Source organism: Astatotilapia calliptera, chromosome 6 (assembly GCF_964374335.1).
Source record: "Astatotilapia calliptera chromosome 6, fAstCal68.1, whole genome shotgun sequence".
NCBI classification, from domain to species: domain Eukaryota; kingdom Metazoa; phylum Chordata; class Actinopteri; order Cichliformes; family Cichlidae; genus Astatotilapia; species Astatotilapia calliptera.
The window spans coordinates 16,100,834-16,123,610 of record NC_137427.1 but is presented as its reverse complement, the minus strand read 5'-3'; the positions used below and the strand labels follow the sequence as shown (position 1 = coordinate 16,123,610).

At 38.4% G+C, this 22,777-nt stretch overlaps 1 protein-coding gene across 1 annotated transcript in view; it reads right to left on the bottom strand.

Moving 5' to 3' along the window:
- usp43a (ubiquitin specific peptidase 43a) overlaps positions 1–22,777 on the bottom strand; it is a 127,254-nt gene that overhangs the window by 17,349 nt on the left and 87,128 nt on the right. Inside the window, exons 10-12 of the mRNA XM_026170554.2 lie at positions 19,377–19,454; positions 19,108–19,237; positions 6,424–6,543 (exon numbers count right to left, since the gene is read on the bottom strand). Of these exons, the coding sequence (XP_026026339.1) occupies positions 6,424–6,543; positions 19,108–19,237; positions 19,377–19,454 (328 nt within the window). The remainder of the gene's footprint in view (positions 1–6,423; positions 6,544–19,107; positions 19,238–19,376; positions 19,455–22,777) is intronic.

The window sequence follows — 22,777 nt, the reverse complement described above, 5'->3', positions numbered from 1 at the left end:
AATTAAACGGCAAATAAATAAAGACAAACTATTTGCATATGTCAAAGAAACATAAATGAATTCTGCTTTTACTTACTGTCAGTTTTATTCCAGAGGCTCTTTAGAAGTAACCAGAATCAGAAAACAAAAGTTTTAGGTCAGTAAAAGAAGTGCCCAGCAGTTTTCTCTTACATGCTTGTGATTCAGTATGGATTTTTTATTCAAATCACTTTTTAGTATAGAAGCTTTCCTACTGAGATTGAATCCTTATCATGATGGAAGGCCCTGCATAACCCCCCAACCTTAGAAATTGTGCTGTGCATATTACTGGCTCTGGTCTCTGATGCTAAGCCGGTGCTTGGTACAGATTTTGGCAGACTGACTGACTGAATTCTAATGCAGAGAGAAAAGGTGTGTCAGTCAGGAACTCCAAAATCAGGATCTGATACTAGAGTTTTTGAAGAAAGGGTCTCATGTGAGGTGATCAGCAGGGCTTAACTCATGGGGCCTTCCCTCTTTCTGCTTCTTTCTTTCCAAGCAAAGTGTAAAAGCCTGAAGTCTGACTTTTTGTCCTTGGCTCTGGACAAGAGCTGTGGTGCCTGCGACACAGCCCACATATACTACTTCCCTTTGTACGTGGAATAACAAAAGAGTTTGAAATTGAGCAGCACAATAGGAAGTGATTTGTTCATGGAGGCAAGTGCATGCTTTGATAGAAAATGGGACACACTGACAGGTGTTAGAACTGATGTTTGTCCAAATCTGACATGGAAAAATGTTGGACTTTTGAAGTGGACGAAGGATAAAGTGAGTGAAATTAACCCACAACTAAAATTGGTATTTTGGCATTGTATTATACACTAAGAGGTGCTGTGTAAGTCAGAGCAAAATAATTAACCATGTTGCTAATGTCATAACTAAAAGAGTTTATTGGGGAATATATATCACACATCTGTCAGGGGGTTCAACCTGAGCAAAGTGCTAAAAACAGTGTGCAGCCTGACAGCAAAAATTCAACAATTTTGTGAGACAAAAGGCAAAGGACATCCAGAACTGTCAGATGCATAATGGAAAGCTGATGCTGCGTTTGCTGTTGATGTGACTGTCCTACCTCAGCTTTAAAGCACTTGTTCAGGCCAAAAACAGACTAGATCTCTTTCACTGAACAAGAAGAAAGAACTGAAAAACGTCACATGAATACATGAAACTACAAGTAAGATGGCAGTACAATATATTCTATAAAGTAAAATAAAGTTTAGGGTATTTGAAATTTAGCAAAAACATGCACATTTTGCTCACAGTTGTTTTTGAGAAAATTGATTAAATTGATTAAATTGTCTTAAAATATTGGTGTTTTTAACTATACCTCTTACATTTTCATTGCCTAATTGTAACATCTGCTCTCATCAGCAGCAGTTTATAAGATTAATATTGAGCATAAATGAGTCCAGCTTATTGGTGCAGCCCCCCACAGCAGTCCCAGTTTCTCAACATTCGACAGTTCCAGGTAAGACTCGTAATGACTGTGAGGAATTTATTATGTTCAGCAAGGCGGTATTAAGCACTAATGTAAAATATTACAGCACTACACTCCGGGGAGTGTGCGGAGCAATTGTACAGATTAAGTGAAAAGAAAAATCCCATCACTACATAACTTCTTACATCTATTCTATCCACGGAGGACATAAATGAATAGGCTGGGTCTCAGGAGCATATTGGCACATATGGAGCAAAAGGATCTTCAGGGATGTTCATGTTTTTTGGCATTAATGCTATACTCAGTATATGGCCCATAGGGAAAATTAATTTGGCTTCTGGAGAAAAAAATAATCATTATAAAATTGATTTATCAGTCATTTCTGTGTGTTAGGATATGTTATTAAATGTGGCAACAATGTTTTTTTGTTTTTAAGCTCCCATCAGCTTGGCATGTGTTTGCAAATGTAAGTGAAAGTTGACGAACTATTGTAAACTCTCTGTTAAAAGATTGTTTGTTTGTTTATTAAATTTGAAGTTTCCTAAAACCATTAGTTGTGTCATTGTGACTTAAACTTGTCCTGGTCAGGGCCATTGAAAAAAACAAAGTGATGGCTTAAATGAGACCAGATTAGTTAAGTAAAGGTTAACAAATGCTACCATTTTGTTAACACAAACAAGTTTGGTCAAGTTTCTCCAAAACACAGGGAGCCTTTTCAGATCACGGGATATTGTTTGTTAGCTGTGCTGGAAAACAAGGTGCTTTCCTAATGTGGCAAAAGTTTCATTGTTATGCACGCTGGTAACATATCCAAGCTTAAGTATAGTAGTATTACTATGTTACTAAAAAGATTACCGTGAACCAATTACGAATAAAAGGTCGCATGTTATGACCTTACAGTGTTAGGCATAGCAAACATAGCTGCTGCAACAAAATACTGACAACTTACAATGTGTTCATTAAAACTCAGAGAAGCAAACATCTAAAGAAAAGGGCAGGGTTCACTTTTGAAACAAGGAACAAGAAGAACCAGGCATATGAAGGGATACTAATGAGTCTCCTGTGAAAGCAGCAAGGGTTCGTGTCAAGGGTTTTTCAAATGTTTAATTACAGGGAGACGCACAAACGAAGTCGAAACCTAATTTCTATCTGTAGTCCCTGAGCAAAAAAACACTAGTGATGGGTCAGTTATAGCAAAAAGGCATGGTTTATTTTAACCCGGTCATGGCAGGAGATTCAGTACAACTGAAACTGGTGTGCATACCCAATGATCTCAGCTAGGGAAATGACCTACACACTCTAAAGCCTGTGCTGAATTACTATGAAATTGCAGTACGGGGATGAGTACTGGGAAGCTACCATGTGAACAGATGGAAAAAAACATAATAATAAGAGACTCCACCAGACAGCAAAAAGGAGAAAGCAGTGATCTATCTGATTATACCAGGTGTGGGGAAAAATATGGCCTGGCGTACACAGTGAGAAAGATTCTAACCACGGCAGGCCTCTGGGAATGAGCCATCCTAAAAGCATATATCTGTATATCTGAGGCTGAAAAAGTCTGTGGCTGATCACTAATTCTTCTTTATTTCACTCCCTTTATGTGTCATCTGCCTCCATCTTACCCCACACCTTCTGTAACACCAACCCTTTGCATGTCCTCTTTCAGTTTTCATTTGTTTTTTTTCCTGCATTGATGTACAACATCAGAATGTTTCATAAAGAGTGGTTAGAAAGTACCAGCAATTAATTTGTGTGGCACATTGGCTTTCATCATAGTTGTTTTCACTTGCCTTCTTTCATGTTCTTCCTTTCAGTAAACAGTCAGAATTCATAAAAACACCACTTTTTATCTTTTTTGTTGTTGCCATGGCTCTAAACAAAGTTTAGTTGAGGAAGAGAATGCATAGGTTTGAATCCTTTTTAACTTTCCAGACTGGGATCTCCCAGGATATTAAAGAACTTCACGGTGGCAAGGTAATGGGGTGTGGGGGATTTAGACCAATAATGATAATACGTGTTTGGAATAATGCATGAAGGCCAGAGAAAGGTGGGGTGTTGGTTTTAAAGAAGCAGGCTACGAGGCATGCTTCAATGATTGTGACATGGCGCTTGCCTATCTCACTAAAGAGGAAAGGGGGATGGAAAGAAACTTACTGTGTATAGTTTTTTCAGGCTGTTGGGGATCTTTCAGTTTCTATTTGGGTATTGACTGCTTTTTCTCTCATTTTCATTCCAGTCCTTGCCTTTTGGTTTGTGTTTTAAGCCACTTAGCACTGACCTATAAATCATTCAAGCATAAAAGACCCGTTGCCACTGATTTTCAATCCATACCTCAGCCCATTTCTCCCTGTTTCCCTTTCCTCTTTGACTGAGACCATTTTTGATTATGCTTCGACGAACATTAGCTGGATCAACAGAAGGGTTAGATGCATCACTGCATCCATCCTTTTTTTTTTTAAGGACTTGACTTTCATGACTTACTGATAGCTTTTTTTTGGGGGGGCACTAAGGCCACTTTTGTCTTTTAGGCCACTTTTGTCTTTTTTTTTCCTTCCGCTTGTCCAGTTTCCTGCAGATCATGATGAGATATTCTTTAAGTTTTCAGCTAACAGCTCTTTAGGAATGACTTTGGTGCAAAAACACCCTGTCAAACTTTGTTATCTTTTGCATTTTTCATAGATTAAATTAAAGCAAAAGAAACAAATTGTGGTTGTTTGTGGCAGGCTGGTAGTAACAAAGTGCTTAAAGATATGATATAACCGTGGCTCAGGGGGTTGGGAAGCGTATCTGTAACCGGAAGGTCGCTGGTTCGATCCCCGGGCTTTCTGTCCTGGTCGTTGTGTCCTTGGGCAAGACACTTTACCCTACCGCCTACTGGTGTTGGCCAGAGGGGCCGATGGCGCGAAATGGCAGCCTCGCTTCTGTCAGTCTGCCCCAGGGCAGCTGTAGCTACAACTGTAGCTGCCTCCACCAGTGTGTGAATGAATAGTGGCATTGTAAAGCGCTTTGGGTGCCTTGAAAAGCGCTATATAAATCCAATCCATTATTATTATTATTATTATAAAATTGGTTCTTTGCTAAATTGTCTGCTATGTGTAGACACAAAAATGGTTTATGTCTTGAGTTAAGTGCCTTTTCATGCTTGAATGACACACAGGTCACTGTTAAGTGGCTTAACAACAACAACAACAACAACAACAACAAAAAGTCCCCTGAAGATGGTCAGGCACAAAGGATTTTCTGGGACTTTTATACTCTTGCAAAAATCAGTCCATAAAAGGCCAGTTTTATTCTCTCTAATATCCAATCCAACACTGGGCCATCAAGAGAAACTGTAAGCACAATAACAACAACAACAAACTTTATTTATAGAGCACATTTAAAAACCAGTGGTATACCGAAGTGCTTAAGATAAGAGACAGAGAAGTAACACGAGTATTATAAGGCCTTAGCAAAGTATCAAATATACTCACAGGTCAATGCCACTAATACACATGGGGTAATATGAAATGCATATCAAAATAAAAACATAATAAAAGCACAAGCCATAAAAATCTGTATAAGGAAAAATAGAGTAAGTCTAAAAGTCAAGTGCAAGCATTAACAAGGAGGAAAGGCGAGATTAAACAAATAGGTTTTTAACCGTGATTTAAAAGATTGGATGGAATCGGACGCCCGGATCACAATCGGAAGGTTATTCCACAACTCTGGTGCAGCCAGGGCAAACGCCCGGGCACCTCTAGACTTCAGCCGAGATCTAGGCTGCACCAAGAGTAACTGAGTAGATGATCTTAATGCTCTGGCAGGAACATACGATTTAAGGAGTTCCTTAAGGTAGCTCGGTGCTGTGTTGTTGGTCATTTTAAACGTGAGCAGCAGTATTTTAAATTGGATGCGGTATTTTATGGGTAGCCAATGCAGGTCAGCTAGAACAGGAGTGATACAGGCAAACTTCCCAGTTCTGGTCAGAATGTATGCCGCAGCATTTTGGACTGTCTGCAGTCTATGAAGGAGGGCAGAATGAAGACCAAAATAAAGTGAGTTGCAGTAATCCAGCCTTGAGGTCACAAAGGCGTGGATGAGCTTTTCCAGTTTTCCAGTTCCCGTCAATAATGAGTTTATTAATTCGTAATTTGTAGTTGTTATGGCAAGTATTTTATCACAAACATGTTTTCACATACCCATCACCCACAGAGAAACAATTTCATTTTTACTCATTTTTATACTGAGCTGCTCTTTGACAGAGAGGTTGTCTTTTTCAATGACTGTTCACAAATGGCCCTTTTCACAGTATTCATCTGGCTTCCCTTTCTTGTTTCCTGCAGTGCTTTTGAAATCATTAAAGGCTACATTTCTTTACACTCAAACTCATCTTTTCATTTAGTATTTCAGGAAAGAAATTTGGCTTAACTGAGCCATAAAAATGATCTTTTCTTATCCTGATGAGTTCTCACAAACTGCTTTCTTGTTAAAGCAAATCCTTTAGACAACTGCAGTTTATTTAAAAGACTGTTCATATAACTAGTTGTTAATTGGAAATTGCACGTATACTCTTTTCCTGCAGCATTCAACAGACTTGTTGTTGTGTTTAGCTTCAGTTTTTTTGCACTGTTGTGTTAAATGTAGTCTGTATAATGTGTTTTAAATGAGACTAAACACAGTAAACTTTTGAATAATTATTTCAGTTCATTTTACAAAATAATCTTAAAGTTATTATTGTAAGTTGATGCTATTTGAAATCACGTTAATTTTAGTCATTTCAAAGGCGTGTATTCATATTTCTTGAATACTGTATCTGGCTCCTCTATAAATTGTCAAATTGTCTGTGTAGAGTCAGATAATAGTTCCTCAGGTGTTTGTTACTACCATAGACATCTTTTAAATAAATTATTTTGATGACTGTAGTAGTAATGTAATGATCAAGATGAAAGTCTTCACTTGAGACCACTTTGAAGCTGGCCTACCTGACGGAAGCGCTTGAGATGGAGGATCAGTATGTCTGGCAGAGTCCACAGGCTCATCTTCACCATACCCTGTTGAAGCTGCTTACAGTGGGGGCACTTCCAGGCATCATCTGGTGCAAGCTGGAATCAATATTTACATCAATTAGGTGCATAGTTACATAAATAAAGCAGGTGATATTAATCTATTTTTCATTTGCCTTTCCCAGATCAAAAATAAAAGCTTGCCTGATTAATTTTTTCACACGTTTAGTTTTGTCATAATGATGCCTGATTGCATGAAAGCTTTTTGAATTAAAGTCTTGTCCTTGTTCCACTTAAGGGTGGAACAATTTTCTCGCTTTCCTCGTCTTTGGTTTTTCATCTTCACAGAAGCACCTTAAGGTGCTTTGAAGTCACTGTATAGAGGATAAAATGACTGGATTTTGTATGGCACATTACTCATCTTATTGACCACTAAAAGTGCTCTACTCATTCACAAAGCTCTTCATATGATGCTACAAAATACCCCCCAAACACACACGCAGATGATAAATGATGAGCAATTTTGAGGTGCGTTTGACATGCAGACTAAAGGACCCATTGATAAAAAAAAAAGTACACCACCCCTCCAATTACCGATAAATCTATTCTACTGCCTAAGCCATGGTCACCTTAAATACACTTTCATTAGCTCAACATATTAAAATGCATCATCTTGGGATTTTTCTCTTCTTGCTTTATGGTTTAGAGGTCTGTGCTGCAGACTGGCAAATCTAAAGAATGGTAAAAGGTTCACTTGTTTGTGACTGACATCTCAAAGATTGCTTGGACAGGAAAAATGCCTTTAGCTGCATCAGCTCGTCATAGTACTCAGAGGAAAAATGGACAACTTCACAAAAATTATTATATAAATAATGCCCTTAGGCTAAAAAATGTCCTGTGCACACACGCTGTCAGTTAATCCTACTACAACTGTCTCATGGCTAGAAACCTAACATTTACAGTTGCTATGGTTACAGGCGGGTTTTGAAAGGCAGACAATAAGTCAGCGCTGCCCACTGAGACTTTGTGTTTTGTTTTCAAAAAAGCAGAGCCTCTCTCACAAAAGTGCAGTACAGCATGTTTAGATTCTCTTCCATAAAGAAAAACTATGTTTCCCTTTCACACACTGTTGCCCTTTGAGCTGCAAGTCTGATTGTGGGTTACACTTGCTATAGCAATAAGTGACCAGATAAATATTACCTGCCAAGAAACTGCAAACGCTAATCAAATCTGGTACAATGTGTCAATTCTCTGGCTGGCTTTTGTGCAGGGTCTCTTACAAATAAATAAACAAATAAAGCTACTGTTGGAGTTAGGGGTGTGGTTTGTGGCTCGGCAGAGGGAGAAGAGAAGGGGAAGGTGGTTCGGGTTCAGTGCTAGCTGAGGCTGTTACATGTAGTCCAATCGCTCTCCCCTATTCATGTAGTAGCACTCCTGAACCAGAGGGAGAGGAGTTTGGAGTGAGAGGAACAATTGCAGGCTTATGAAAAGATGTGATGAACACAACGGGGAGAGTCGAGGTGCACAAGAAACGAGCGCTATACAAACAAGTAATTAGCCATGGAAACAAGTGTGTCTGCCTGTAGCGTCGGGACACACAGTGTATCTAACTTGTTACAACTACTTATTCTGTGAGCTCTCAAAGAGAGAAATTACTCTTGAATACCAGTGTCCACTGAGGCACATGCAGTACGATTGCTATGCTACTGTGTGTGTCAATGTGTGTGCACATGTACGACTACCTTTGTAAAGACTGGTTTTGGTTTTAGATCTTGGGAGGAAGGATTTTGAGAAAGTGGATAAGTTTTGACTATGACTTTGTGCTTTTTTTCTGAGAGCTTCAGAGGGTTGGAATTTGGCTTTAGGGCCAAGGTTTGGGTTCAGAATGAGATAATTATATTAGAGGATAATAAACTAAACCATAAAGGAGATTTCATCATGCACATCTTGCTGCTGTGGTGGGAAAAATCTCTTCTGTGTTTCTTTAGAGTTTGTATAGACGATGTGCTGTTTACTATTGTTAGTACTGAGATTATACTGACATTTTGTTCTTGGGTACAAAGCACCATTATAAACACAAGCAATGAAAAGACATCTATATAACAACGGCCTGACTGCAGGACTGCCAAAAATTATTTTCAAGCTGCCAACTTGTCATAAACTTTGAGGAGTCAGACTTAAAGAGCAAAAACAAAAAGGATAAAAGGTTTTGTCTTTGGTGCTCAGTGACCAAGGCTGCAAGATTACAATATAAATTGTTATAATGTCACAGGACAAAACCCAAATTGTCTGTTTCTAAGAAGAGCCTTTGTTGCTAAACCTTTGTTAATCTAAAACAAGCAGCAGTATAAAGTAAAAAGAAAAACAAACAAAAAAAGCCCCGAATAGCTTGATTTTCTTAAATTCAGAAAACACTTTCACTTTTCAAGAAATGCTCTGCAGACCTGTTAGGCCAGGCAGGCATTTTTGCCTGACTACAAGATGTGACAAGGTTTACTGCTCCTTAACATTTGTGATTTTCATTTCATTTATCACTCATCCTCATTAAGTTCAGGATTTTTCTGATCTTTTATTTGTGTCCAAGTTAACAAACAAGGACAGAGAAGGAGTGTAGTGTAATTTAAATGAATAATGTTCAATAATTTAAAAATGAATAAAACCTACAATAGACAAGTTTGAGCAACAGAATTGCTTGCATTTTGGGAATATAGTACCAACTCTGTTTATGGAGAAGTCTACCATTTTGGGTTCGTTCAGTGTTTTAGATCAATGAGACTCCCGTCTGCAGTTACAAAGCATTTCATGTTGCATTCAGGATGACCGGAAACTAATGGCTGAGCCCATAAACTAATCAGGAAAGTGTTTTCTGAGGTCACAGAGAAAGGACACGCTGTGGGCCATTTCTCTGTGGTCTTATATTCAACCTGAAGCTTTGACACAACCAGAGGAGGCGCCACCTGCTGGCTATTAGAAAGAATGCAGACTTAAGGTATTTTTTTTAAAAATCTTTTTATTTAGACTTTACATGTACTGCTTAGTTCATAACACATTGTTTCAAAAAGCTGTGCTGAAGGTTAGCAAAATGTTTCTCCATTTTACCCTGACTTAGGTAAAATACATATAAAGAAAAACTCCCTAATTCCTGTTTGTATGAGTGGACTTTTGGACACAGCTGTAACAGTTTTTCCTGCATCATTATATTATGTGGGAATAGATGTAAGCTATAACATGTTGATAAGTGAACTGCACAAAAATTATTTACCAGCTGCCAGCTTGTTGTTATAGTCTTACAGATGCTGCTAGCACAGAATTTGTTTTCAGAGAAACTATTTGCAATCACTGTGCTTAGTAAGGTTATCCTTCTATATGCCTTCAGTTAATCCAAAATGCTGCAGCAAGAGTACTGAAGGGACTAGAAAGAGAGAGCATATTTGTCCCATATTGGCCTCCCTTCATTGGCTTCCTGTTAAATCCAGAATTGAATTCAAAGTCCTTTTCCTCACATACAAGGTCTTAAATAATAGAATAGAATAGAATAGCCTTTATTGTCATTGTACAGAGTACAACGAAATTGGAGTGCCACTCCCTTGGTGCAAGATTCAATAATAAATATAAATGTAAAATATAAAAAGTACAATAAAACAATCGCAAGTACTCAAACAATAGTAAGTACGATATATACAGGATAGCAGCATTAATATAATGACAGTATGAATAGCAGCATAATATAATGGCAGTGACGGTATGGTATAGCTAAGCAGGTTCAATTGTATTTGTGCTTATTTACTACGGTGATAGCTCTGGGAAAGAAGCTATCCCTGAATCTGTTTGTCCTGGTTTTATGTGACCTGTACCGTCGGCCTGATGGTAATAGTTTAAACAGTTGGTTGCTGGGGTGAGAGTAGTCCTTGATGATATTGCCAGCTCTGCTGAGGTACCGAGAGTTTGCAGTGACCTCCAGGCTGGGCAGAGAGCAGCCAGTGATCTTCTGGGCTGTGTTGATGACCCTCTGCAGTACTTTCCTGTCCGCAGCTGAGTACCCTGCATACCATGTTGTTATGCCGTACGTTAGAATGCTCTCTATGGTGGCTCTGTAAAATGTCACCAGCAGCCTCTCCTCCAGGTTGTTCCTCCTGAGCACTCTCAGAAAGTGGAGACGCTGCTGGGCCTTTTTTACCACCGCCATGGTATTTGCAGTCCAGGAGAGGTCATCAGAGATCTGCACGCCCAGAAACCTCATGGAGTGTACCCTTTCCACACAGTTCCCGTGAATGTAAAGTGGGGCCGGGTCTGCTCTGCCCTTCCTGAAGTCCAAGATAAGTTCTTTAGTTTTCGTGGTGTTCAGTTGGAGGTTGTTAACTGAACACCACTCAGTCAGTCTGTTGACCTCATCTCTGTAGTCCGACTCATCACCCCTTGAGATGAGTCCAACCACTGTGGTGTCATCCACGAACTTTATGATGGTGTTTGAGAGATGGGTAGGGGAGCAGTTGGATGTGTAGAGCGTAAACAGGAGGGGACTCAAAACACATCCTTGTGGAGACCCGGTGCTGAGTGTGATGGTGCTGGACAGGTGGGGGCCGAGTCTGACAGACTGTGGTCTATTTGTCAGGAAGTCCTTGATCCAGAGGCAGATGGGGGTGGAGAGTCCCAAGTGAGACAGTTTCTAGACCAGGATCTCCGGGATGATATGATTGAATGCTGAGCTAAAGTCCAGAAAGAGCATTCTTCCAGTCACCGTTCTCACTCACTATGTGTTAATAGACCTCTCTGCACTGAATCATACTTGTTATTAATCTCTGGCTCTCTTCCACAGCATGTCTTTTATCCTGATTTCCTTCTCTCACCCCAGATAGCAGATAGCCCCGCCCCTCCCTGAGCCTGGTTCTGCCGGAAGTTTCTTCCTGTTAAAAGGGAGTTTTTCCTTCCCACTGTTGCCAAAGCACTTGCTCATAGGGGGTCCTATGATTGTTGGGTTTTTTCTCTGTATGTGTTATTGTAGGATCTACCGTACAATCTAAAGTGCCTTAAGGTGAGTGTTGTCGTGATTTGGGGCTGTATAAATAAAATTGAATTGAATATATGCTTCTTTATATTTAAACACTAGAGTTATATTCGCCATCTAAAAAAAGCAAATCATTTTATTCAATTTTTCCTCTTTTTGCTTTGTTTTGTGTTCTCATCTTCATTTGGTTTGTGTCCTTGTCTCTTCTGGTTTGTTAAATTTTGTGAATTGTAGATGCTGCACTGTCATCTCCCACTCTCCGAGCTCCACTCCAGTCACCGTGCACACCTGGGGCTTATCAGCTCATGCATGCCAGTGTGCTGGGTACGCTGAGGCATTGTGCTATGCTGAACTGAAGTTTATTCGTCATATCTTGGATGTTCAGCTTGCACAACTGTTAGTTTTGGACCAGCCGTCTCATCACCTCACTGCCCAACAACGTTTCTGTTGTTCAGTAATTCTTCTGCAGCACTCACGTGCCTGCTCATCACACCATTCCTCCAACATTAGTGCTCTCTACCTGCACAGCTCTACACTCAGCAGACTTTGCCTGCATGTTCCATCTTCTAAGACTCATCTTATCCACACCGATGTTTTTTGTTTTGTTGTTTATTTCATTTTATTTTTTTCCCAATTTCCATCTCAGGAAGAAAAAGAGGAATAACTGTAACATGATGTAACATCCTTTGTCCTGAGGTCTATATTTTTCTCTTTTTCATACAAACAAACTCACATGACTAGTAAGGTGGAGAAAAACTCCAGTATTCGCCCTCTTATAGATCTGTTTCTGGGCTCTACTAGTTCCTAAGAGAATCTGTCTTCTAACCTGTAAATGCTCCTCTATGTTCGCTTGCTGTTACTAACTCTACTGTTCGGTCCCAAACATGCATTTATTACTGATTTTTTTTAGAATGTCTAAAATATCTAAACACTGTTAACAAACTGTACCTTTAAGGAAATGAATTCAACGTTTGATGCTTTTACTTTATGTAAGTACACAGAATTTAATTAGCAGACACTATTTTAAAGCACATGCTAGTTTAAAATATATTTTGTAGTTTTTTTTTATATATAATATTGAAATACAGTAATCCAATAATATAGAGTGCCATAAAAAGTTCCAGTTGCTCAGATATACTAGTGTTTTTTTAAAATGCACAGTATATTTACCCATCTACGGCATTTATTTTCCCATGGTAGCCACTTTGATTCTTTCACTTGTTTTGTCCACTTTCCAAAGACAAGACTTCAGATTCTTAAACAAAATAGATGGTGAACATTAAATTAAATAAGCTTTTTGTTGTAAAATAAACCTTTTAAACTGTCAAGAGTTGTCAGTAGTCACTGCCCCACTTTCACAGCAGCTATGAAATTCTATTCAATCAAAGAGAGCAACTGGTTGAGGATCTAAAATTAAGGTAAGTTATGCTTTAGAAGTTTGAAATGATGTAAAAACACTTCAAAGTTCTTCAGATTTGCAATTTCCACTGTCAGAAATGTTATTAAAATGGCAGTTAAAGGAAAATGTGGGACATTAAAATATCTTTCAGGCAAAAACTGCATGTCGGTTGGACAGAAAGGCAACACACGATCTGAGACATATAGCAAAAGAGCTGCAGAGTAGTTTGGCTGACACGGGTTTGGTGTTGCATTATTGTTTTGTCCATGCTAATATACAGGCAAAGCTCATGAGAAGAAAACTTTACAACCTCACAGCCATGTACACAGTTCTCAAGAAAATAAGGAAACAAAAATCAGAAAAAAGCTAAGCAGGAGTTAAACATGTGTTCTTTGACCACAATCACCAAAGCTCTGTTTGGAAAAACACAAAAAGAGTGGACTCCACTACATATTAGCAAATGTCATTCAGTTTGTTAAAGAAACTAATATAAAAGTTCTTTAACAGGACAAACATCCAAACCATAACCCATAGTCCACCATGAAGTAATTCAAGAAACCCAAGCTGCTCTGTCGGAGAGCTTTCACGGTTCCTCTTCTGCACGCTGTGTGTGCCAGCCAGCTTAAAAGTGTCCCAGACCTTGAAATGAACTCCAAGGAACAGAAAGATTTAATTAGCTTCATATACAGTAGAGTCTACAAGCCTCCATTAATGTTTAATTTTATTTTTTTTAAGTTTGTGAAATAAAAAGCAACATTAGCATTTGAAAGAGGCTCACTGAACAGGTTTTTGCTCACATATTTACTTCAACAAAATTGCTGAAGGCTTGCCTAAACCTTTGCCTGTTTTGTTTTCCTTCCAAAAGAGTAGTTTTACTTCACTAATGACATTTTTAACTATTATATGACAAACTTCTTTTTCCAGCCCAACATATTGCCTGTCACTGATAGCTTGAAAGCCTTTTTATCTCACTTAAAGAGGCAATATTATGCAAAATAGCTCAAGTAGAATAAACACGGTGTTTGAATACACCAAAGGCCACATGATTTATTTAGATAACTAAAAAAATCTAAAATCTGTATTCAATCAGGGAGCAATGTTTAATGCGCAATGAGACATTTGTTCCGTGACTTTAGCCTTTAAGATACCATTTCATCCCAGCCAACATCAGCACCCTAAAAAAATAAAAGAGCTCCTCTCTCCAGAACCACTGGAAAAGAAAAAAACTCTGGCATTTCACTGGTGCTTGTACAAACATTAGTAGGTATTGTCAGAAAACACAACATTTTTCTTTTCTTTTTGTTTCTTTTTTTGTAAAATGTTAACTAAACAAAAATAAACTGTATAATATGCCTAAATATATGCAATGTAAAGTAACTATAAACTACTAGAAAGTACACATTTAAGGTCAATAACTGCTAATATAATGAAGTATCTTTAAATTAGCTATACTTTGGGAGTGGCTGGGGGAATAGTAGACAGTCTCAGCTGACGATTTGGAGTAAACACTGACTCACATCCACCCACGTTGACCTTACGTGCATGTCTTATGAGTTTGGACAAAAGCAACCACAGAAAACTCACACAGGGACCAAGCAACATGTACCCAGGTACTTTAGGCGGTGTGAAAGACTGGCTGATGACATAATTGGTTTCTCTCTCTAGTTCTTTGTGTGATTAATAAAATTTATAATGGAACAATTACAAAGAAACCACAAAGGACTTAAGAGAATTCATCCTCAAAAGCCAAAGCATGTCATAGGTTTATAACAAGTGAATAAGATCAGCAACCAAAGATTTTAGTCTTAATCTTGCTGGCGACCAGATGGGGGAAAAAAGAACGAAAAAAAGAGCACTGAATACAAACACGGCTCAGCTCTCACTTTCACATAGAATGTTAGAATTTTCCACAGTAACAACGATTCTAAATGGGAACCATCATTTTTCTTTTTACATTTATTTTAAAAAGATCCATAAGACAATCCTTATTAGGGTTTAAAAAAAATACACAAAATATCTACAGCAGGCGTTAGACATTTTGTCATTACCTCCAGCTCCTAAACTGACTTGATTCTGTTTCTGTACAGCTTCTCACAGACTGTAAATACTCTTGCAGGGTTAGCTTCATATTTTTGAACAGCTTCTCTTTGAAATGCGTATGCTTGTGACAGCTCTGTTTCTCAGTAGTGCACACTGTTTTGGTTGCCTGTTTCTTTTCTCTAACTCTTTTGTCATTTGAGACCAGCCAGATGCATTTACATTGTATTCATCACCTAATCTTGGGCTTTACACAGCTGCACGGGTGTCATTTATTATTATTTACGAACACTCTATAACATCCTTTCCCAGATAGACTGTTTTTGTTCACTCTTTGAGATTTTACATAGTGACCTTTGGCCTTTAATCTGGGTTTTATTGGCCTTGTCTTACCTTGAAACCTGTAAATTTTTAAGGTATATAGAGTTGAGTCCTATAATCAACAGCCAACGAGACAATACTTGATAAAGTGTAGGAGAAATCATCTGGTGATGATAATGTGATTTCTACAGTATGAGTGTTTCTGAGGCCATTAATAAAAATGAAATGCAGTATTTGGTGTTAATACTAAGGAATAAACCTGGTCCTGTGTGAAAACAGGATTACCCCCTGAACCTAATAACTGATTGTTCCATCCTTGGGAGCAAGAACTGCAATTAAGCAACTCCAATAACTGGCAATCAGTCTTTCACATCACAATTTTTCTTTCTAGAATTGTTTTAATTTAGCCACATTTGGGGGGTTTTGAGCATGAACAGCCAAAGCATTTCAATGTGATTTGAGTCTGACTATCACTAGGACAAAAAAACTCCAAAAAACATTTTAAGCCAATAAGAGGTGGAATAGCGTCTGTGTTTTGGAGCTTCAGGGTATGAACTGATGGCCAGACATTCCCCTTCAGGACTTTCTAGCAGAGAGCAGAACTGATGGTCCATTAAGTCACCCACAACAAATGTTTATTTAGATAGTGGGAGGAGCCTACTTCACTTTGTTGGGCATGTTCTATTCAGATGATATCTTGATTTAACAGGTGTGGCATGATTGATTTAACGGGGGGATTGCTTTTTCACATAGGACCAGGTAGGTTTACACTAGATATCTTTATTCCATCATTTAACCCTCTCAAGGCAGGCGGTGCCGATTTGCAACAGTTAAAAACGAACAACCTGATTACCCCACATACATATTTTATGAGTTTTTTTTTTACTCAGAAGTACCACTGCAGGACTGTGCATTAGCAAGAAAAAGTTTAATTTGAGCCTGAGAGGGTTAAAAACTGCACTTTGCATTTACCCACATTATCTTTATGTAATGTTAAAATTTTAAAAACATGTCATTGTGACAAATATTCAAAATTCTAAGAAACCAGCAAGGGAAGAAAGACGTTTTCACAGCATCGTATGTTAGATATTGTTTTTGCTTGAGTCATATAAATATGCTTTAATTTCCCCAAGAACTGTAAATGGACTGTGTAAAACGAGTTACCCTGTGGTACAGCACTGATATGCAGTCTTACTGCTGAACTGATGGCACTTTTTGCTTTTACGGCACACAAACTGTGGCTGTCACTTGACTACTCTGGCTTTTTCATTCCATTATCCTTCTATCAGCACCAACTCACCTCTCACTTCAGACCCTGTCATTTTGCATCTGACAAGCTGATGCCCTCACTCCTTCCTGTCTTTTCTCTATCATTTGATCCCCACTCAGCAGCTCTTCATCTCAGTCATTCCCATTACATACACTCGCTCACTAGAACTTGCACCTTTAATGTCATCTCAGTGCTCCTTGCTTGCACTTTTGTTATCCCCACATCCATCTGGGTCTGTCATCTAGTAGTGATGGGATTTCGGGCTCTTTTTAGAGATCCGGCTCTTTCGGCTCGGCTCACTAAAAAGAGCCGGCTCTTTCGGCTCCGAACCGGCTCTTCAGGTTGTTTTGTTGCTTTAATTAATTTATTATTAACAATAATATAAAATTATGCAGAAAAGGAATTACTAATGTAAAAAAAGTGGTTTTATTTATATATGTTCACGTATGGCCCCTAGAGACAAAGCACGTACAAACTCTAAAGCACATACAAACTCCAAAACACATTTCTAGCATGAACTGAACTTCCAAAACAGAGCTACCCAGATCACTTAAATTACACAATTGAAAGCATGTGTGTATTGTTTGTGCATTTATGGACAAGCACTCATATTTATTCAAATAATTTAAAAAATGTTACTACCACACACCAAATCCGGTTGTTGATACTTCCTGGCTTGTGTAGCCACTAGGTAACAAAAGCTCAACACTGCGCCCTAGCATCCTGGAGCACTTCTGTTGTCTTTTGAGTTGTCTGAGTTTGTACGTGCGTCTGAGTTTTTACGCGTTTTGGAGTTTTTACGCGTTTTGGACTTTGTACGTGCTTTGTCTCTAAGGGCCACCATAAATATACTTTATTTATTCACTCCACATAAAATGTAATAAATAAATCGTATAATACAACAAACAACTATTTACATTTTAAACTTTTAACTATTTAAATTTTCAGCTTTTTCCTTTTAAACAAATTTAACGTGAAACAACACAAAACACTGAAAACCACAACACAATTAAATATATTTTAAAATATTAAAACAAAAAGAAGATGCACATTCTCTGTCATATGGGCCTGCATGATTTCTGAATCTACTATACCTTTCTAATGTGACGTTGTTGTCCCTCGCTCTTTTTCTCTCTGGCTCTGTTCCTGTGCTACTGCGAGTGTAACTAACGCCCCTCCCCCCTCTGCCCAGCGCAAAGTACATGCTGCGGAAGTTTAGCGGAAAAAAGGGCGAGAGAGAGGGTGAGAGAAAGAAAAAACAAAACAAAACAAAAAAACCCCTCATGGCTCCCAATAAGGAGCCGGCTCGCGTCGTTCACTTCAAAGAGTCGGCTCTAAGAGCCATTTCGTTCGCGAACGACCCATCACTATCATCTAGGCTTCTGAGGAGCAGCATCACATCTCTGCCCTGCTTCCATTGGTGATAGCCAATCAGAGCAGGACTATCTGTTGTTGTGATTTGGTGCAGTATAAATAAAACTGCTTTGAATTGAATAGTCTGCCCTACACATGTTTATCACTGCTATGAAATTAAAATAGTACTATAGCATGTGAATACGACCAGCCAAGCATAAGTAATAATAGTACAACATTACCTTTCATTAGGTCTGAAAAAACATTAGGTATTTTTTCAGACAGCAGAAAGGATTCGTCTAGAAAACTATCTGGATGTCAGAAATATTAGTCCTTGACCTGGTGTCATGCCCATGCACAAGCAAAACAGGAAGGTAATGTGGAAGAGCTTTCCCTCTCAGTGGCTGTTGAGCGGTACAATTAAGATTAAAATATGCCAAGTTTGTGTGCGAGTCTGTGAGACATGAGTAGCACCATACTGAGCATATGTGTGAATATGACCTGATGAGAGATTACAGAGTCAGTTTGTGCGTGATGTCCTGACTAATCTGGGTAATTTGCACACATACACACACACGCCAGAATTGAAGAAACCTCCTGGATGAGAGGTGAAACATATTCACAAACCTAAAGTCCAGCTGCCTTTATTTTTTTTCCAGAGAACAGACACCACCCGACTGAAATATTACAGCAAGTACAATAAAAGACAAGTACAAAAGCTAAGCACAGAAAGTCAGCTCCAGGTATTAATTATCTATATCAGTTTTTTAAATCTTAAATATTAGACATGATTTCAGTACAAATTAATGCATTAAAAACTAGCGTTGTACATTAATAATTCAATAATTTATTATTATGTGCAATGCTGATTTTCCATTTGCCAATTGTAGCAAAATGCCAAAAAGGACAGGTTAAGACAGAAAGAAAGAAAGAAAACTAAGGAGGATACGTGACATGTATTCTAGTTGAATTGGCAAATGCAACAGACCATTGTCTCTGTTTGATAATTTTATAGACATCTGTTGATTTCTGACATCAGACTGTGCATATGGGTGTTGAAATCAATAAATCAGTAAGCATGTAAGCAAGTAAAAGGTGCTACAGTGGACCTTTTATTTTTTCTAAATACTTATGTGGCCTTTTTGACTTGGAGTGTAAATTAAAATCTGGAGATTAAATTACACTTGTTTCATGAAATTCAGGGAGATGAAACCTCCAATGCAAATATTGTGTTATAACCGTGTAAGAACAAAAGCTTATTGTATTCCTCTTACTTACCTGTTCTTCTTTGGTGTACAGCTTAAAGCACTCATCCAAGGTACAGCTATGCTGCTGAAGGTGCTGCTGCTGCTGGTTCCTCACGCTCTCTGCATCTTTCACTACTTCCTCCTGGATGCTGCCAAATAAACTGGACCACACACAAAGTGGATTGGTCTAATTCAGTGGCAGAATTGTGTTTACCATGTCACCCAAGATGACAACAGCCAACACTATAAAATTTTGAGTTCTGCACATTTTTAAAGCATTAAAATGTGTTCAGTCCTTACCATTCTTTGGTGCTTGGCTCCCATTCGATAACAAGCTTCACATGGGGGGGTCCTCCTGGGCCGCAGAACTTCAGAGCTCTACAAAACAGCGGAGAAAAGCAGGAAGGTTATCTTTTAACTCTGAATACATATTTTATGATTTTAGTTTTCTGAGTGTGATAGCATTCTGTGATCTTCAAAAGCCTGAAATAAACCACAATGAATGAAGTTTAAAAAAAAGAAAAAAGAAGAACGTTAAAATCTGTGTTGCTGTCATGCAACAGCTGCTCCTGTGACAGCTGCTATAGTGCATCCAGAGAGTACAGTGATGTGAAAAAGTGTTTGCCCACTTCCCGATTTCCTGTTGTTTTGTATGTTTGTCACACTTTAATGTTTCAGATCATCAAACAAATTTAAATATCAGGCAAAGATAACACAAGTAAACACAAAATGCATTTCCTAAATTACAATTTAGAGTGTCATGGCAGAAGTTGTGGATACTTACAATGTACATTTTTTAAAAGAAAATTTGCAAGAATTTCAAGCAAATGTTTTTCACTTTGTCATTTGTGTGAAAATGAAGTTATTCCATTTAGGAATAAGGGAGTAATATAACAAAAGGCCAATCATGGCTATTGCACAGTATTAGATAGATATTTATCTTCGTGCAAGTTATCAGCACATGCTTTTCCACATTAAAAACACCAGAAAAACACATCCTTTAGTCGACTCTTCAGTTTCAGTTCAAGCAGAATGAAATGTGAGCTTCTGACTAATCGTATTAAAGCCCATCAATATTTGCACTTTTTACTTTTATTGTAATTTATTCCACCATAATATGCACACAAATATATACACACTGGCAGGAGGATCACAGAGTGACAACAACCAAAGCTGAGACCTGGTTTCTCATCCGGGATTAGTATGCAAAAATATGATTTTTTTTCTCTGCCCTAATGTAGCGAGGGGCACGGTGTTTATATTTCAGGGCTTACCTTCACTGCTTTCATCTCAGGAGGAAAGAAACAGCATCAGTATTCAACAGCCAAGTAGCTCTGATGGAAAGGCCAAGGTGCACTTAAAAATTACTGAATGCTAAGGACAGAATGATGGATCACCACGGGCAGATTTTTGGAGCCATGTCAAAGGTTTTTCTTTTCTAGATGGACATGAAAGGTGCTTGAGACTTCAAGCACAGCTAAATATTGACTGATTCTGACAATGAATAATTTCATTCCATCTTCAAAGCAGAACTCACATTGTTGTCTCAGTATTGTTCCCTACGAACGCATTTAATGCACTCGCTACTAGCAGATGTCACACTTCTGTGACCTGTCAGCACAATAATTAGAGAAACGGACACTAAAAACTAAAAACGCCACCGCCTCTACAGATGCTCTTGTCGAAAAAGTCATCGCACAGTTAATTCCTCCCGGGAATCATTTGAATTTCTTTAACTGAAAGATTGCTCTGTGTGTAAACAGAGCACTACCACAAAATTAAATCGAATCCAGATCCCAGAGCATCAGCAGGAGCTCTGAGTGGCCAGTTAATTGTCTACAAGTCAATAATTATTTAAGTGTCACACAACATACAAGAAAACATTAATTATCTTTTTAACAAGGAGGTTAGACAACAAGTTAATTGAAGCAATGCATTTCAAACTATTTTGTAAAGCAGATAAACACATAAAGGCACAGGCAAAAGACAACACAACTGTTATTTTTCATACTTTGTCAGTCGTTTGATTTCCCTCTTTGTTGCTTTCCCAAACCCTTTGCTGCAGCTGTTTCCAGCTGTTTACTCATGAACCTTTCTGCTTTCAGTTTTGTCTTCAGCTACTGAAATGCTGCTCAGTGAGATCCGGTGACGGACCTGGTCATTGAAAGTACTAGTGTTTTTTTTTCAAAAAGCTCCCAAAAAAGCTTTTACTGTATATTCTGGTCACTATCCAGCGGCCACACTGATCCAAACACTTTGCTGCATTAAGATGACTCTGAACAGAATATAACACTACGGACAGCAAAGTTTATCTTGTATGATTTCATTAGAGCCTTGTCGATTGGTCGAGATTATTTAGTTGGTGATATACTGGTATTCGGATTTATAATGGCCAATAAATGAAAATGAAAATGAAAACAGTAAAGAAGGGATGCAAAACAACCATGTAATGAATGGTTTATCCACCAGAGGGCGGTCTGTAACTTAACCGTTAGCAACATGATTAGAACACCACAAATGCAAAAATCACTTGAAATTGAAAAGCAAGCGTAAATCCAATAAATCCACAACTTATGTGACAAGACAATATAGACAGAGAAAGAAGGTGAAGACACCCAGCAAAGGACCGTGAGTCAGACTTCTTAAACTGCTGCACTGTTGTGTATAGTCACCTGCTCACCCACTGAGCCAAACAAGCAGCAGTGTTGTATTGCCCTTCTAAGGACTTATAAATGCGTGATGAATGAATGCACATGCATCACACTGACACACTTTTATAAGGTATGTGGTAGTATGCTTTGGATTATGAGCCGTTGTAAACCTTCTCCATACTTTTTTCTTCCTGTTCTTGTGTTACAGGTTTTAGTTTTATCTGTCTAAATAATGCAGTTAGAGAACTGCTCTTATTGATTCTTATGTTTTTAGCAATATGTCATCTTTCTTTCCTTTAGGCTCACAGATGCTTTTCCCCCTGTGGCGAACCATTTGTATTTTCTCTATTTCTGCTTATGATAGACTGGGATAATGGCATGTTTACTTCCTGTTGAGCTTTCCTCACTTGGCTGGATATAAGATCATCCACCACTGTCGTCTTCTGTAGACCTCTAGGCCGTTTCTGTTGCTGAGCTCACTACTGTTTTTCCTTTTTACAGAAGCATGAAACTTAATGTTGCAATTTTTGCATGGTTCTCATATATATGTTTTCCATGTCTTTCTGGATATTTTGATTTTTCTTTTAAAGTTGGAGAACTATGATTTACTTGAAACAGATTTTCTTTCAAATGCTTATCATAAAGAAAGAAATCGGCCGCGATGAGTGAGTAAATGAAATATCCAGTTACATTTGAGCCCCTGAAAATGGTAAACGGTGTATAAGAATTATAAAAACTGCAGCTCTATTTAAAACATAGAGTACAAAACACAACCATGAAAAATGTGGCACCCCCCCCCCAAAAAAAAAAGAATAAAAGAAGACAATATTACGGTGGCCCTGAGAGGCCAAACGGACTGCAACTTCAGAAAACACTTGCAAGTGGTCCGTCCGGTTATTGTCTCCCCAGAAACATTTCCGTTGTGTTGTGTGTGCTTTTGCAGCGTTTTTCTTTTTGCAGCATTTTTCTTTTTGCAAGTGTTTTCTGAAGTTGCAGTCCGTTTGGCCTCTCAGGGCCACCATACAATATAAATGAGTGTGAGATCAACAG